Source organism: Hoplias malabaricus, chromosome 4 (assembly GCF_029633855.1).
Source record: "Hoplias malabaricus isolate fHopMal1 chromosome 4, fHopMal1.hap1, whole genome shotgun sequence".
Taxonomy (NCBI): domain Eukaryota; kingdom Metazoa; phylum Chordata; class Actinopteri; order Characiformes; family Erythrinidae; genus Hoplias; species Hoplias malabaricus.
This window is the reverse complement of record NC_089803.1, coordinates 8,807,202-8,825,698: the sequence shown is the minus strand read 5'-3', so window position 1 is coordinate 8,825,698 and position 18,497 is coordinate 8,807,202. Positions and strand designations below refer to the sequence as shown.

The following is an 18,497-nucleotide window of genomic DNA, read 5'->3' as shown; positions in this document are numbered from 1 at the left end:
TGCAGTCACTGATCTCCAGGCCCACCTAGCTTACACCTTAAGTAGCGCCATCCCAATTTATGTCAATCCCCAAGACAGAGAATTAGCATTCATCTTTAACCTTCCCATAATGGCGCCTGAAAACATCTACTGTTTGAAAGATTTCGTTAACTTTGGGTTCTGGCAGGATTCTGCCTATGTTCGAGTAAAGACAACACCTCTTGTAGCATACCAAGATGATAACCCTGATCTATACTTGGTGCCTAATTTGCTTATGTGCACACTCACCAAAGACATCCACTACTTGTGCCCTACAAAACCTTTTATTCGTGACAGCGCAAATGGGATCTGTGGCCTTAAGCCTATGATGAGTAATACTCAGTGCCCGGTGTTCGTCGCACCCCGACATTTGGTAACCAGTACCCAAGCTGAGGTTTTTGGAAACCGTTGGTTGGTTCACACTCCATTTAGAGAGGCCCTACTAACCTATGATCAACATGACACTTCAGAAAGGGTACCACACTTCCTCGCCAGACATTCTGGGTAGACATCCATGTAAATGCAATCCTACATGTGGGAGACCTGGCCCTGTATCATCTGAACCCTGACCAATATGAGAGTGACATAGAAACCTCTGATTTCTTCTCCAAACACACCATTGAGCTAGATGCCAAAACACTAACTCACCTAGATTATGAGGAAACCCAAGTCATTGACCTAACCCCTATTGATAACACCCTTAAAGAACTGTTGTCTCAAACCCTCTGGTCAGTACAGCCTGTCACCTATGCATGGTCCACCTCAGACACCTTACTAGTTGCACTGGTAGGATTAAGATATCTTTTGACCTTTGGTATAACTTGGTTCTATTTCAAATGAACTCGAGCCCTACAGAGCAGATTAGAATCTTGGTATGATAAACTGGTTACGTTTTTCAGACATAATAGAGCCCAGTGAGGTGGGCCCCCAAGTTTTAAATATGAAGCCAAGGGCAATGTCAAAGAACCAGCCCTCGAGGTAGCGTTTGAACAAGACATACCCATAAGTAATTAGAATTCCTTCATTACACAAGCAACAACACTTAATATGCACCCATACACACTGATAGGAAGACATTTTAGCTTCTCCATGCTCCCTATCAAACCACAAAACTGGAAAAGGGGGGGAATGTAGTGGAGGAAGGCCCAGGTATGCTGAACCTTTTTATAAACTATGGATTATCCAATAAAATGAGTGAGAAATTTTAAGATTCAATCTCCAGCTTGCCATTTTCTTTTTTGGTCAAAAAGGAATTCTATAAGCTTGAACTGTGAGGAGTGTGGTGGTTTTTATCAGCGTATACTTGTGTACTTTGCTGAAAGCTCTGATATTTTATCACTTTCTTCTCCAAAGATATTATTTTAAAAAGACACAGAGAAACTGTGCTTTTTTGGTCATTAGTCTTCAATAAATGCATTGATTTACTGTATTTCTACAGCACATCGACCTGTGTATATGGTTAACTTATGCTTACAAAAGGAAATAGTTTGCTACTGCAGTATTTCTGGATTAGTGTGAAATACTGGCGTCAAGCTGCAATGTTGTATATATGTTGATTTTTAGATGGAAATGAAAATCAGGTCGACGTCTAAACAAAACATTGAACCCAACACTGGTGTGACATCAGGACTCAACGTTGGTTAGATGTTGAAATATGGTTAGTAATCAGATATTACCAAAAATTAACGTTAGGATGATGTCAAGCTCCAATGACTTATAGACATTGAAATGATGTTGGAAATAAAAGTTGGGTTAACATCAAACCCCAACATTGGTTAGATGCTGAATTATGGTTAATCATTAAATTTAGATTAAACTCAAAATTAACATCAGGATTACATAAAGCTCCAACGTTGTTTTTGGAAATGAACACTTGGTTGATGTCAAAATCCATCTTTGGGTACATGCTAAATTATGGTAGGTAAGTCAGACATCACTTAAAATTTAACATGATGACATCAAGCACCAACCTTACACTGTAAAAAGAAATCTTGTAAATTTTACAGTAAAATACTAGCAGCAGAGTTCCCAGCCATTTACTGTATTTTACAGGCACACTACTGTATTTCAAATTTACAGCATACTACTGTAATTGAATAATACAATGCTTTATTGTAAAAACTGATTCCCAGTAAATAACTTGCAGCAGATTTCCCAGAAAATTACTTTATTTTTACAGGAACACTAATGTTTTTCAACTTTACAAAATACTACTGTAATTGAATAGCACAATACTTTGCTGTAAATATTGGGATTTACAGTAAATAAAATTATATTCAAAGTCCATCGGTTTCTTTAAAGAGAGGATACACACGGATACATGGTTCAGGACTTCTTGGTTGCTCTTGACGTCAACCACCCCTGGGGATTTGTACCAATGAGGCATCTATAAAAATAAAAATTCCATAATTAGTAACATAGCATGTGGAAATAAAGGCACAAAAAAGTTGCAATAAAATTTGTGTACACAAAGATTAGGGAATACAATAAGGGGAAGATCAGATGGCTACATGGGCAAGACCCATGTATGCCCAAGCTGATCCCACAAGTGTTCATTGGGGTTGAGGTCAGGACTGCCGGCAGGCCATTCCATCCTCTCCACTACCAAACTCTGGAGGTAGTCTCTGATAAACACTGCTCTGTGTGGGCAAGCATTGTCATTTTGGAGGATAGAGTTTGGTCCCAGACTGTGGAGATACAGGATTGCCACTGGTTATAGAATTTAATCTCAACACGTTTTTCTGCATTGAGATTACTTCCAATGATGATAAGCCTCATTTTTCCAGTGAAGGAGATGCCGCATCACACCATCACACAAAATAAGCAGTTTGGCACTGGCAGAGAGTATTTGACAAATTTTTCACCGGCGCAACCCACATACTCAGCTGTACTGCTCCAACAAAAGCAAGTTTTTTACAAATGCGGCACCATTTAAAAGGGAAATTAGAAGTAATGGTATAAGGTTTATTGGCAAGAAGCACTGTTACAACAAAGAAATAATCTACCAGACACAAATTTCCTTTTTGTGCTATGTTTATTTTTCTGCAAGTAATCAGAGGAAATTAATGAGATAAAGGGTGAAATACATTAATAATTACAGTTAGATAATGCAGCTTGTCCTATTTGGTGCTAAAAATAAACACTAATACTTTGACATTGTATTTTGTTATGGCTTTCATAATGCCATTGGTTAGATTTTTACTCTGCAGTTATTTGATACTGATTTTTGTTTGTATTTTGCCAGCCTCTGTTTTCATTGTTTTTTTTTTTTTTTATCCCCTCAAATCTTTTGCTTCTGGAATCTCTTTCTTCTGCTTCTGATTATTTTTATGTCAAAAGCATATAATTCCCAGAACACACTATTGGTCCACAAGTATTTAAATAAAGTGTTGATTAAGGCCTCTTCACAACTAGAGGGGTGCTTTAGTAAACTTTAGCATTACAAAGCTGATACAAACATAATTGCTAAATAGTAGCATTGCAGATGTTCATATTCCTTCCCTAATCAGTGTTGATTCTCCATTCAGTTGAGTAGATGTTTAAAAAGATTAATCATGCTTTCATGATCATACACATTTTCCCCTCATTTTTGACAAAAAATTCAAGGTCTCCTATGGGTAACATAAAAGACACTGATAAAGTGGACAAACATAGAACATACCTAATTATAATTTTAATTTATTCTAAAATAGAAGACAACAGTAGCCAATCAGTTTCCTCCCTCAAGAGAATCCAATTATGTTCCTCAAAAAGATTGAGGCAGTGGTGAGCCAGTTTTTTTAAAATATTTTATGAACTGTGTTCCTAAGATACTGGCTGGAAATGTGGAACACTAATCGTACATGCTTACAGTACTTCCCAAGGTAGGTGGTAACACGACTTTACAATGTGACACATGTCCAAGCTTTCTTCCCTTGACACAATACTGCTGCATCTGTTACTAAAAACACTTGGAATGGGCCTTTTCCAAGTGGACCAGCAGTGTGATCTTTAATCATCACAAATTGTCCTGGAACAACTGGATGTCCCCCCCAGAAGGCTCAGTCCAAGCATCTTTAACACATTTTTACGCAGTGTGTACAGAATTGCTGAAATGTACTGCTTACAGTACATTAATAAAGCATCTGAAGTAAGATGCACATCTCCCTGTCTATGATCAATACTTACTGGTAGAGACATAGCACTGAGTCTCAGCTGCGCTCCAGAGCATCCCAAAGCCGCTGCAGAATCTCCTCAGAGTGGGTCAGCTGTTATCTCACTACGTCTGATGGTGACAACATGACAGTTTGTCAACTCCACACTGTACCCATGTACATATTTATGAGAGAAATAAATGGAAGAAGAGGAGCTGCTGTATATGGCACTGATGGGAGGGGGAAAAAAAACCTAACGTCCTCTGGTGATCTGAGAACTTGTATATGGTCTCTCAAGGCTTCAGTCTCCCGTAGTATGCTGTGAGTGTTTACAGTCCATAACTACACTGTGTAACTTGGGAATTATATTTGAATTATGAAAATTATTATTAACCTTATATTGGATTATACTTTGATGAGACTGGTTTACAGTTCCCCACTGGAATGTGGGCTTTTCAGATTTTGTAATTAATAAACTCTACACACAAACATCATCACTTCAAATCATAAAGGATAATTTATTGGAATAAACAAGGATCACTTATCATCATAGTACAATTATTAAAACCTCAGACTAGGTTAAAACACGTGAAACTCCTCTTATGAGTCCTAATTAAAATAACATGACCGTGAGGTATGGTATATTTGGCTAAATATAATCTAACTCCTAGGTGGGTTAACTTATAACTAAAGTGGATATTTTACCACGGGGACAAATGGCATTGACTCTGAAAATGGATCAGAGGCTTACTTTGACGCTGTCTCACTCAGTCCAAGGACACCATGGGTCTCATGTGAAGATGATCCAGATCAGGAACTCGCTGTGAGACTCAAGCGGTCTCGTCAACAGTGTTGAAGGCCAGACTTCGCTGTGAGGTCTAGGCGGTTGCGTCCACGGTTCTCTTCATTTGTTTACCACACGATGTTGCTGTTCTGGCTGGGACGTTAAACTGGTGCTGGCAGGTAGTTGACGTGCCTCATTAACCTTTTTCAGAATTAATGCCTGGAGTCTGTTGATCCCTATCTGATCTATTGACTATTCTGGTTGATAAATAAGTTTCACATGCTTTAATCAGCCTTGGTGAAAATGCTTCACTGGGGAATGAAGAAAAACAAAAACAACAAATGCGATAAGTTGCAACTAATTTTAACAATGTCATTCTTCTTAAAAGGCTTCATCTTAATGATATGTAGCTTAGTGTGGTTAAATTTTCTAGCTTAAATCTCTAAGTTGGTCAGAGCGTCCCCTCAAATTCCCTGGGTATTTCTTTCTAGCTATAGCTTTTCTCAGGCTCCCTTTTACTCTCTAACTTCACCTTTTCATTCTTCTTAATATTGTTGTAGATTAGACTTGGAAAGAATGAACTTTAGAGCTTGAGAGAGACATTTTTAAAGATTTCACATTTGGTTCTTATGGGCCATTTGTAGCTACACCCTTATGAGAACGAGCTAGTGTTCTGGTTGGTTACTGAGCATAGAGGACATGTGATTGGCCAAAATCCATAGGCAGCAATCTCAACACAGGTTTTGTTAATACAATAAAGAGACTCTTATTTTAACATGTGACTATCTTGTGATAGTCCCAAACTCAGTATAAGACTATTTACCCATTTTGCTTATAATGACAATAGTGGATAAAACCAATTTCATATTTTGGTACCTTTTCTTTCCTCTGGATGAATAACTTGGTTGCCTTAGTACAGGTATACAAATAGTATTCTAGATTAGTAAAGATTAAATACATACACATTTAAATTGAGGAAGGAATTAATGTTGGTCCATGCTTGATTCTCCAAGAGTCGTATTATATAATTAAATTATGCTGTGGGTCTGTACTGTCAAGTGTGAGTGAGATCAGTCGGTTGGAGACATCCAAACCCTTGTTTTAACTCTGCATCCTCCAAAGGCTGGTGACGAGGGAATTTGGAGGACAGAGGGAGAGTTTCAGATCCTCACTCAATCAAATAACTTAAATAATCCATAATGTAATCAGCATATGTCATCCTTCTTCCACTTCAACTGTTACTCTAAAAACATTTTTACATTGAATGGACCCCAACACAGTACTTAAATCCAAATATCTGAAGGCAATCCTGCACTCAGTACTACTGATTCTGTTCTAGGTGAACACAGGGATGTTTCCGGACGGAACCCTGATTAGTAAAACTCTTCCCACACTCTGAACAGTGATATGGTTTCTCTCCTGTGTGAATGCGTTTGTGTGATTTGAGACTAGTCTGGTGAGTAAAACTCCTCCCACACTCTGAACAGTGATACGGTTTCTCTCCTGTGTGAATGAGTTTGTGTGCTTTGAGACTAGTCTGGTGAGTAAATCTCTTCCCACACTCTGAACACTGATACGGTTTCTCTCCTGTGTGAATGCGCTGGTGTGTTTGGAGATGAATCTGTCGAGTAAAACCCTTCCCACACTCTGAACAGTGATACGGTTTCTCTCCTGTGTGAATGAGTTTGTGTGCTTTGAGACCAGCCTGGTGAGTAAAACTCTTCCCGCACTCTGAACAGTGATACGGTTTCTCTCCTGTGTGAATGCGCTGGTGCATTTGAAGATTAGCCTGTTGAGTAAAACTCTTCCCACACTCTGAACAGTGATACAGTTTCTCTCCTGTGTGAATGAGTTTGTGTGCTTTGAGACTAGCCTGGTGAGTAAAACTCTTCCCACACTCTGAACAGTGATACAGTTTCTCTCCTGTGTGAATGCGCTGGTGTATTTTGAGATTACCTAGTACAGTAAAACTCTTCCCACACTCTGAACAGCGATACGGTTTCTCTCCTTTGTGAATGCGCTGGTGGATTTTGAGACTACCCAGTACAGTAAAACTCTTCCCACACTCTGAACAATGATACGGTTTCCTTCCTGTGTGAATGCGTTTGTGTACTTTGAGAATACCCTGGTGAGTAAAACTCTTCCCACACTCAGAACAATGATACGGTTTCCTTCCTGTGTGAATGAGTTGGTGTGCTTTGAGAGTACCCCGGTGAGTAAAACTCTTCCCACACTCCGAACAATGATACGGTTTCTCCCCTGTGTGAATGTGCTGGTGGTTTTTGAGACTACCCAGTACAGTAAAACTCATCCCACACTCTGAACAGTGATACGGTTTCTCCCCTGTGTGAACGCGCTGGTGTATTTTGAGACTACCCAGTACAGTAAAACTCATCCCACACTCTGAACAGTGATACGGTTTCTCTCCTGTGTGAATGTGCTGGTGATTTTTGAGACTACCCAGTTGAGTAAAACACTTCCCACACTCTGAACAGTGATACGGTTTCTCTCCTGTGTGAATGCGCTGGTGTTTTTGGAGACTATCCAGTTCAGTAAAACTCTTCCCACACTCTGCACAGTGATACGGTTTCTCTCCTGTGTGGATGCGTTGGTGTCTTTGTAGATGACCCTTTTTAGTAAAACTCTTCCCACACTCTGCACAGTGATACGGTTTCTCTCCTGTGTGAATGTGCTGGTGGTTTTTGAGACTACTCAGTTCAGTAAAACCTTTTCCACACTCTGAACACTGATACGGTTTCTCTCCTGTGTGAATGCGCTGGTGTATCTTGAGACTACCCAGTACAGTAAAACTTTTCCCACACTCTGAACAGTGATACGGTTTCTCTCCTGTGTGAATGCACTGGTGGTTTTTGAGACTACCCTGTCCAGTAAAACTCTTCCCACACTCTGAACAGTGATACGGTTTCTCTCCTGTGTGAATGCGCTGGTGTCTTTGGAGATTAGCCTGTACAGTAAAACTCTTCCCACACTCTGGACAGTGATATGGTTTCTCTCCTGTGTGGACGCGATGGTGTCGTTGTAGATGACTCTTTTTAGTAAAACTCTTCCCACACTCTGCACATTCGTAAGTTTTCAGTTTATTTCTCTGAGTTTTTCTGTCAGATGTGCGAGTGTGGGGAATAGTCAAGGATGTTTCCTGAGAACTGGAGCATCTGCCCTCCATATCATCACATTTAATCCTCCTGATCTCAACGTTGTGTAATATTCCACTTGGAAATGTTTCTTGATGCACCTGTGGAAAAACTGCTGAACAGTCTCGGACAACAGGAGCCAGAGAAAATATCCAAAGAGACGTTCTTCTTTTCTGGAAGAAAAAAAGAAACAGATAATATTGACAAATTCACTGTCCCCTGGTTCACTATTGAACCTTAAAATAAATAGATCTCAAGATGGCACCGCATGGGTGGCACCTAGTTACAGTAGCGGAGCTAGTTAGTGTACTTTGCATGTTTATGTGTTCTTGTGTGCTGTTGTGCCTTTTTCTTGTTTTTTCCGGCACAAGTCTTAGTTGGAAGTGTGCACTTAAGGACGGACAACTCATGAGACTGTGTATTTGTATTTTTCTCATTGGGAATACTTAAATCTGCATTAGTGGACCCTTTCAGCCATGAGACCAGTGATCCCTGAGGAACTAAGGAGAAGGAGACGGGGGTGCAGAGAGGGAACAAAGTGCCAGGAGAAGACAGTATAAATCATGCAGACCATCTGTCATCATGGGGAACATGAGATTTCTCCCTAATAAGATGGATGAGCTAACGGTGCAAACCAGGCTGCAGAGGGAATTCCTGGAGTGCAACATTATGTGCTTCACAGAGACCTGGCTGAATTAATTCACACGTCACTTTGGAAGGTTTTGAACTTGTGAGAGCGGACAGGAAAGTGGTAAGAGGAAAGGAGGGGGTTTAGCGATGTTTGTGAATCATAAATGGTGTAATTCAGGGCACGTTTGGGTGTAAGAGCAGTACTGCAGTAAGGACTTTGAACTGCTAGTGGTTAGCATTCGGCCATATTATCTTCCGAGGGAATTCTCGCATGTTATCGCAATAATTGTATATATCCCCCCGTCAGCCGAAGCTGTGACAGCCTGCGAGTGCTTACAAACTGTAGTGTCGAAACTGCAGACGTCACATCCTCAGTCCCTGCTCTTAATTTCTGGTGACTTTAATCATGCCTCACTGTCCTCCACTTTCCCAACATTCACTCATTATGTAGTAAAACCCTGGAACTAATGTACGTGAATACTAAGGATGCTTATTTTTCATCACCCCTACCCCCGTTGGGTCGTTCTGATCACAACCTGGTTGTTCTGTCCCCTGTATACATAGTGTTGGTGAATAGACAACCACCCACCAAGAGGTATGTAAGGATCTGGTCTGAGGAAACCAGTAGCACACTGAGGGACTGTTTTGACACCATGGACTGGGATGTGTTATGTGAACCTCATGGGGAAAATAGACAGCTTGACTGGATGCATCACTGACTACATTAACTTCAGTGTGGAAAATACTGTGCCTACCAGGAAGGTACAGTGTTTTTCCAACAATAAACCATGGGTGACCCCGAATTAAAAGAACTGTTAAATGAGAAGAGGGTTTTTATATCCGGTGACAAGCAGGAGCTGAAGAGGGGGATAAGGAAGGGGAGGGACAAATACAGAAGGAAGCTGGAGGAGAGCCTCAAGGGGTGCAACACCAGAAATGTCTGGAGAGGCCTGAAAACCATGGCTGGCCAAGCATAAAATGGTGGGAGGGGTCCTGAATCGGGAGGACAGGACTGGGAAATGAGTTGAATCTATTTTTCCACCCTCCACAATTCATCAAAGCCCGGATTCCACTGTAGTACCACACCTAAATCTCCACTCCACCCAAATGCCCGTCACCAATAGCTCCCCTCTCACAGTACACCACCCCACTGTGTTCCTGGCGGAACCGATCCACACACCTTAGCCCTGATCTTACTCAACAGCAGACAGACCACAGCTCCACCTCCCGTTTCTCCATTACAGCTGATCAGGTAAGGAGGGAACTTAGGAGAATAAAGACGAGGAAGGTGGCTGGCCCTGATGGCATCAACCCCAGGCTGCTTAAGGTCTGTGCAGATCAGCTCTGTGGGGTACTCCTGCACATCTTTAACCTGAGCCTCAGTCTGAGAAGAGTTCCACATCTGTGTGGTTCCAGTTCCAAAAACTGGGCACCCTAGGGAGCCTAACCACTTCAGGCCAGTAACTCTAACCTCTCACCTAATGAAGACCATGGAGAGAATTGTCCTCACTCACCTTCGACACTTGATAAATAGCGGGATGGACACCCTGCAGTTCGTGACCGTGCTTTGGTGTGGAGGACGCTGTCATCTACCTGCTACACAGAACACTCTCACATTTAGAGGGCACGGGGAGCGCTGTAAGAGTATTGTTCTGTGACTTTTCCTGTGCTTTCAATACAATCCAGCCACCACTACTAAGGGGGAAATTGGAGGGAGCTGGTGTCGACTGTTATCTGGCTGCATGGATCACTGATTAGCTCACCAACAGACCGCAGTATGTGAGGCTACGTGACTGTGTCTGATGTGGTGGTCTGAACCATGGGGGCCCCCCAGGGTACAGTTCTCTGATGATACGGCCATTGTTGGACGTGTGTCAGAGGGGAACGATCTGGAGAGAGGTCATCACCAAATTTGTGGACTGGTGTCACTTAAACAAACTGTGTGTTAATGCCAGGAAGACAAGTGAGGTGGTGATTGATTTCAGAAAGAAGGCTATCCAATTTGCACCAGTGGACATCCAGGGTGTGGACATTGTGAAGGAGTATAAATACCTGGGCGTTCACCTTAGCAATAAACTGGACTCGTCAATAAACACAGATGTCTTGTACAAGAAGGGCCAAATTCGTCTCCACTTGCTGAGGAGGCCGAGGTCCTTTGGGGTGTGCAGGACACTGCTAAGGACTTTTTACGACATTGTGGTGGCTTCAGTGATTTTCTATGCTGTGGTCTGTTGGGACTGTGGAAGCTCTGATAGGGACAGGAAGAGGCAAAATAAAGTGGTCAGAAGGGCTTGCTCAGTCTTAGACTGTCCTCTGGTGCGCAGAGCAGAATAGCAACCAGGAAGCCAGATAGACACACAGTCGACAGTACGGCAGAGATGGCGGCCACACTGGGCCGGTGTGTACATCAAAGTAGCACTGGGGATAAAGCCACAACGCAGTCGGAAGTACAGTTCAGTATATCCAGTATCCAGTTCATATAATAACAGATCTCCCACACCACACAAAGTCACCATAAGCCTACATGCTAATATATAAGCCATATAGAATGTACTTGTTTAAATAAAACTTATTTTGAAGTGCTGTGTTGGATTACTTAAAAGCTATTGAAATTTATTCCTAACAACCCATCACCATGGGCCAATAATGGTTATCAATATAAGACATGTAGTATGTAATTTGGGTTTCATTTGACCAATCATTATTATTATTACTACTTCATTTTATAATATGGAATAATCTAATTACTTTTAGGTAATTCTGTTATTGGGATTAGCAAAGTTTTATTTATGTACTTTATTTTAAAATTTTACCCTCTCCACAGAGCAATTATTATAAAACAGCTCTATTATTATTTGTGTCTCATAAGTCCCAATTTTGTATAAATCACTATTGTGATTTATTCATTATAAGTCAGCCCAAGTAACACATGCCAAATCACGAGGTGCTTTTCTCTGCTGTTCATCACCTTCGTTTTTTACTGTGTAGTTTGTAGACAGCCCCTTAGCTCCCGCAGAGGTAGCGGCAGCCCATAGAAACCAATGTTTCGTGGTTTTCAAAAGGCAAACATTTCTGACATAAACCAACTTGTAGCCGCTTGTCTTGGATCCCAATGACAATGATTTGCCGGTATTAACTCATTTGCATGCACTGTTCGAGAGCCATTGATGAAACGAATCCGAATATGAAACCAACTTTAATCGGAGTGTCTCTTGTCTTTGTCTTCAGTAAAACACTGTATAAATGGCGTGCAAAAGTCTCTCTCTGATCTTTAAAACAAGGTCCCAGCTAACAAGATAGATCTGGGCCAATTTTGGCTCAGGTTCGGCATTGTCGACTGGCTGCCGTCTCAGCGTGAACGCAGCACCCTGCATCTGGCCCAATTCAGGCTGCACGTTGGCACAGTTGGCTGGCGAGGGTATTGCCATTGCAGATCAGAGCATTTTTTTTATGTTAAAAAAACAGAATCATAATTTTAATGTTATTACACTTATAGGTAAGCTTTGTTAATATTTTAGAATATTGATGTAATAACTGAGACACAAACGATAGAAATGATCATAAATGGTAAATAGGGTTAATATGGAGACAGTGTTGTGCTGAAGAGAGGAGATTGTTAAACAGAAAACAGAAGGTGGCAGAAGCGATCCGCTCTAAGAACACAGAAGACGATGACGCTCTTTTCTGTGACTGCGGCACGCGAGCAGCCCTCACCGGCCTCAGGGAACAGCTTCATCCCGTAACTATTTCAATTCAACCTTATATTTTTGGATACATATGTATTTTGGTATCACCCAAATGTAGTTACCATCGTTAATGTTATGTACGTTATTCTATCTGCTGTATGTTACATACACAATGTTGAATTGTTTTTTACAAATGACAAACTTTATAGCTAACCAATTTAACTTTAGCTAGCTCATTTTTTTCCCTCTGACATAGAAAACATTTAAATGACATCGCTCTTAGAGTATTTTAATTTGAGTAATTATGTGGTTTGATGTCGTATTTTACAAGATGATGTGAGCAACTCAGTATAAGAAACAAAATAAATAAAACTGCCTAAACACAAGAAGACAAAGTAATATGTAGGTTAAATATAATTCCACATACAATAATTCTTTGTCAGGGAGTAGCACTGATTTCGGGCTAGTGATTAATGGGTTGAAGGAGGTGAAAACAGAGGCCTATTTATTGAGAGACAAAATAGAAACAGAAGCATGTAAGTAATTTATTTTTGAAGCTGTCAAGTTAAAATTTTCAAAATAAACTATGAACAAGAGCTAATTAATTTTCTTTATGTAATTTTGTAAAGATGGACTGCAGTAAAAAAATATAGCGGGGCAGTGAGAAATGCAGATAGGATTTTGCTAAGCTTCATGTTTGGGAGCCATTTAAATCATATGTAGTGTCTTTACCTGTCCAATTTTAGCTTGGACAAGTAGGTCATCACGTTAGATGACTTTACACATTAAATACCAGAATTAGCTAGAATTAATTATTATTAATGAATTATGCTCATAGGTTCTTGGCTCCGAACTTGAATCTGAGCTAGAAGGAATAATTTGGTACAAGAAAAGTGCACACACAAATAACCAAGGATTGGTTTTATCACACAACTGGTTTATTAATAATAATACCAAATAATGAGTATTGATTATACATTCATATAATGAAATTAATTACAGCGATACATGAGGGGAGATTAATAAATGAGGGAATTTCTCTATGATAATTACCCTAAATTCTAGGAAGGCTATTGTTTATCCCAGCAAACATTCAGCACCAACCTCTGGAGTTATGAAGAAATGAAACCACGTGATCTAACGTATCTATGGAGATGCTGGGAGTATGTCGCTGACGCGCTGTGCTTTCCAGCGCAGGCTCTCCTGGAGCACTGCAGCTGCTGGCATTCCTTTTTTCCCCATTTTTTAGAGACACAGTGACCTCTCCATCGGAGCTGGTGGCGTTCTGTAGGTCTCTGTGGGGATTCTTTGTCATGGTGTGACAACGTCCATGCAGGTCTCACCTGGGCCTTTTTCTAAGGCGGCCATTCTGAGGGTGCATATGGCCTTCTCCATCACTGGTCTGGAATCTAGAGGTCTGAGGTCTCCTTCATGCTCTGGATGGCATTGAATTTTGCTGGAATTAAACTATAGCTTTTCTTAAACTATAGTTTTCTACTAGAGATAAAATTAGAATAGAACTTCTGTTCTATCTGGAACACGCTTGAGGGGTACAAGTCTGTCTAAGAGAGCCATAAGAGAAGCTCCTGCAGGGAGCTGGAGAGTCCTTTCAAAACCCAAGTAATTTCTCTCAAGCCTTGAAAAAGGCTTAAAAAGAGAAAACGTGTGAAGCGTGGAGTAAAACGGAGGCTGACGCCTGAGGGACGCAACAGGGTTTTTAACCAGAGTTTAGAAAACCCGCCTTGAATACCTGATTGGTCCTCAGCGATTAAGGATTGGAGCATTTTTTGCCCTTGATTGGCTGTTACAGGAGTACCTTGGCACCTTGGTAGTGACATCACGCAAAATGTATGACCCTAAAACGATACCTGCTGAATGACTACCCCAAGATTTTGAATCAAACTTTTGCAATATAAAAGATATGTTAACACAACATAATATCATTAAGAAAACCCATGTTTTACACCAAATATCACACAGAGTATGTGGCTATCTTGGTTCTACATAAGTTCATATGAAAAGATGATTTAAAACATATGTAAATTAATTTCCACCCGTTTTGATTGTCTAAATGGAATTCATTTCACACAGTGGTAGACATATGTAACTTCAACTTATTTTAAACCAATGGGAACTAAGATTTAATTCTATAGTTGGAGAAGTTCTGAATTAAGTACTTTTACACAGCATAAACTGATCCTGGGGAGTGTCTCCCAAAAGATTCTTCTCTTGACCCTGTGTCGTAAACGGTCAGTTTTATGACCCTCTGACCCTCTGAGTGCCGGTGCTTGCTGGAAAGCTTATCTCAAATTCCAATCTTGGCTTGTGCAAAGAGGGGGTGTCTCTGAAAACCAGCTAAAGTCGGAGTATTAAAATCAAATCTCAGAAAGTCAAATTTCTTATTAGAAATTGATACACATTCCTCATATCGCATATAGAACTGATGTATGCCATGAATCTGAGCCTAAGTGTCAAATGTGTTGTGGAAGCTCAAACTGTTATAAAGTACCCTTCTGCCATGTAGAATCTCTTCTATTATTGTTTTATTTTTTTAACTTTTCCAAACCTACTAGTGAAATGTTAATTTTTGGATTTTAAGCGTTTTGTTATATGGCCTTAGTTTTAGTACATAAGTTACATATTTTTAAAGAAAAGTCTGAATGTAAAAGTCAGTTCTTAGGGAGTAAAACCAATTATGTTTCTTTAAAAAACAGTATATGAATGTTAATTGGATTTAGGAAATCACGACACTGCCAATTTAAAAATGTGTTTTCTATTTTTATTCCTATCATTACTGCCACCTACTGGTGTATGGTGACATAAACCCCTCACTTCAAAGATAATCACAGAATTCACTGCTGAAAAAAAGGCATTTGTTAAATTGAGATTTTTTGTTCAATTCCATTTTGAAGATTTAACCTCTCACATTTTAATGTATATATAGAAGTAGACATATATAATTAAATAAAACATGAGTAAATGAATGTATCTTTAAACATATTATGCATGTTTACAAAAAGAGGAGGATCTGGAAAATATTGTATTAATAATAACTGTATTATTATTATATAACTTCATAAAATTCTCAAATTTTTCATAATTTTATATCAAACAAGCATCACAATTCTCTCACACTGTGTGACAAATACTGAGACGTAAATCGTCTAATATAATATAAAAACTAATATGCATGTTTACAAATTGTAAGGTATTAAACAGCAGTCTTTTATTGTGAAAAATAAACTTCCTGTTGCCATGGGGATCAGCTTTACTAATATTGCTGTCTTCACACTGCTCACGTAGGGCTCAAATTAGCCATAGGTCAGCGCTTAGCTCACTATGTCACTAATAATTCAGATGAAACTTAGGAACTATGTTCACAAAGGATTTATGTTCCGTGTCAGCTACAGTGTGTGATGTAAATACTATTATGAATATGTAAATACACCTGGATTTGAGGCCTCCCACTGGCGAAACCCTTGAGATGCGTTTAAACGTGTTATTTTTGGTCACGTTATCACGACATAATTGTACGTGTTAATACACAGATTTTCAATAACGTGTTAACGCGACCCCAACGGTGTTCCATAGACTAGGGCCGAGTCATTCGCGCCGCGCCTCAGCCACAACACTCGGCCAGAACTCTCGGCCCGCTCCACGTCCGAGACAATGCCGACTCCGCGTGCAGGCATCGGGCCGAGTGTTTTTGTTCCGGCGTTCGTGAGTGTGGGCCGATACAATTTTGCTAGCTGGGAACGGTGTGTAAGTCTCTCTCTGATCTTTATCTTCAGTAAAACACGGTATAAACGGGGTGTGAAAGTCTCTCTCTAATCGTTATCTTCAGTAAAACACGGTATAAACGATGTGTAAATGTCTCTCTTATCTTTATTCTCAGTAAAAACACGGTATAAACGGGGTGTGAAAGTCTCTCTCTGATCTTTATCTTCAGTAAAACACGGTATAAACGGGGTGTGAAAGTCTCTCTCTAATCGTTATCTTCAGTAAAACACGGTATAAACGATGTGTAAATGTCTCTCTTATCTTTATTCTCAGTAAAAACACGGTATAAACGGTGTGTAAAACTCTCTCTGATTTTTATTTTCAGTAAAACACGGTATAAACGGGGTGTGAAAGCTGTACACAATAAAAACATTTACCTTCAGTAAAAACAGGTCCTGATTTCTCTCCAACACGCAGCTCTCATGAAGGTCTGACGCGTCTGAGCCGAGCTGAAGTTACGAGTCCGGCCAATGCGTCTGTCCAGTCAGAAGTCAGCTGGTGTTTGAGTGACGCGTCCACAGTGCAATGAATGAAGCCTTTCTTTCTCCGTTCAAAATGACCGTGATTCTGATTGGACGATGCTGGGACCTCTGCTCCTCCCTCACACACAGCCTACAAACACCCGCCCCCTGAGATACGATTGGCTGGAGTTTAAGAACAGCTGGTCTCTGATTGGACAGCCCCCACAGAAACAGTATCCTCAGTCCAATAGAAGCTTTTCCACTGGAGAGCACACAGAGGCAATAGATACGAGTTTTTATTGTCATTTTACGTGAATATAACGAACTAGCGACGTTCGATACCATTTCCTTTCCGATCCGATACTAAATAAAATTCTGGGGGTTGGAACTTAGGGATTGGAACAGGGGAACATTATCTTGGCTGAGTGAATCATTATCTTGGCTCGGCCTGGATCCGTTTTCAGGTGAACGTCTGTAATAAAAAGGTTACACCCCTCCTCTCTGATAAAACTACCGAATTTTGTCACATGGTCATGTGTCAATAGCTATTTTGGTATCGCCCAAATGTAGTTAACATTGTTAATGTTATGTACGTTATTCTATAAACTGCTATATGTTACATACGTAATATTGAATTTTTTTTTTTCAAATGACAAACTAGCTAACCTGTTTAACTCTAGCTAGCTCTTTTTTTCCCTCTGACAGAAAACATTTAAATGTCATGACAATTGGTCATACATGAGTTATTTTAATTTGAGTAATTATGTGGTATGATGGTGTATTTTACAAGACAATGTGAGCACTTTTGTGGGGTTTTATGTCACACAGAACCAAATTATTACAGAAATATTACAGGTGTATTCCTGCCTTGCGCGTAATGATCCCAGGCAGAAAGTTTCCCAGACTCGCGCTAGAACTACCGTCCCACTCTATGGCCATACATCACGGCCGAGACAATGCCGAATCCGGGCCGGGTGTTTTTCTTCTGCCGTGCGTGATTCGGCCTGAGTGTGGGCCGATACAATTTTGCTAGTTGGGAACGGAAACCAAACGCTGGGACAACCAAAATATAATTAATATAAAATTAATAATTACAAAATTATTAAATAAATATGTCTGTATTAAGGAGCACATACAACAACGGTTTCTTTCTAGTTATAGCAATTAATAAAATACATTTCTGACTTAAAGCTCTTCTACAGCAATGTTGCAGAACTTGATATCACTTTCGATAGATGTCCGCTCAAAATAGTAAATCCCAAAAGCACAGTAGAACAACTTAACCAAGCAGTCTACTGCAGTTGTGGTTGCCTAATTATGTAGGAGATCATTTTGAAATAAGAGTAGCCTGCATTAATTTGTGCCTAAAAAAATCACTGAAAAGGGGCAATCAACATTAGCTGGACAAGACGATCATGAACTCTGAAGTCAATGACATTTAGATTTTTTAAAAAGTTTGAAAGGCATCTACATTTTGTACTAGTCCTCAGATTTTGACCACTTCAGATATGTTTCAATACCTCTAAAGGTTTATTTTACAAATTTGAAGGGTTATGTAACATTACATCACAATACTGCATCTAGTTTAGTCTCTACTTGAGCATGAACCTTCCAGATTTCCATATGTAATTTCAGGCAGAAAATAGAAAAAAAAGGCCTGGATTGCTACCTGATTAAAACAAAATGAAAGTCCATAACAATTTGTTTGAACATGGCTTTCTTATTTTTATTTTTAACAAAAATATTCAGTATATTTACAAATATATACAAAATCACATGTCTAGTTTTACAGTGACAAACATGCTTCATTGAAACGTTTTCTTTAAAATAAATAAATACATAAATAAACTTTA

The 18,497-nt window shown here is 39.9% G+C and overlaps 1 protein-coding gene across 2 annotated transcripts; it reads right to left on the bottom strand.

Moving 5' to 3' along the window:
* Positions 1 to 2,265: 2,265 nt before the first annotated feature.
* On the bottom strand, positions 2,266 to 16,683 carry LOC136694112 (zinc finger protein 850-like). Of its 2 annotated transcripts, XR_010802146.1 has the most exons (4): positions 16,561 to 16,683; positions 4,903 to 8,260; positions 4,186 to 4,282; positions 2,266 to 2,404 (listed from the first exon to the last, which is right to left on the bottom strand). XR_010802146.1 is itself a non-coding variant. In XM_066667497.1 (2 exons), exon 2 carries the CDS (start codon positions 8,117 to 8,119, stop codon positions 6,257 to 6,259), a length of 1,863 nt encoding a protein of 620 aa, XP_066523594.1. In that variant the 5' UTR covers positions 8,120 to 8,260; positions 16,561 to 16,683; the 3' UTR covers positions 4,678 to 6,256. The 2 variants fall into 2 exon arrangements, 1 of the variants encoding a protein (XP_066523594.1); XM_066667497.1 differs by lacking the exons at positions 2,266 to 2,404; positions 4,186 to 4,282 and having other exon boundaries at positions 4,678 to 8,260.
* Between the last annotated feature and the right edge of the window lie 1,814 nt (positions 16,684 to 18,497).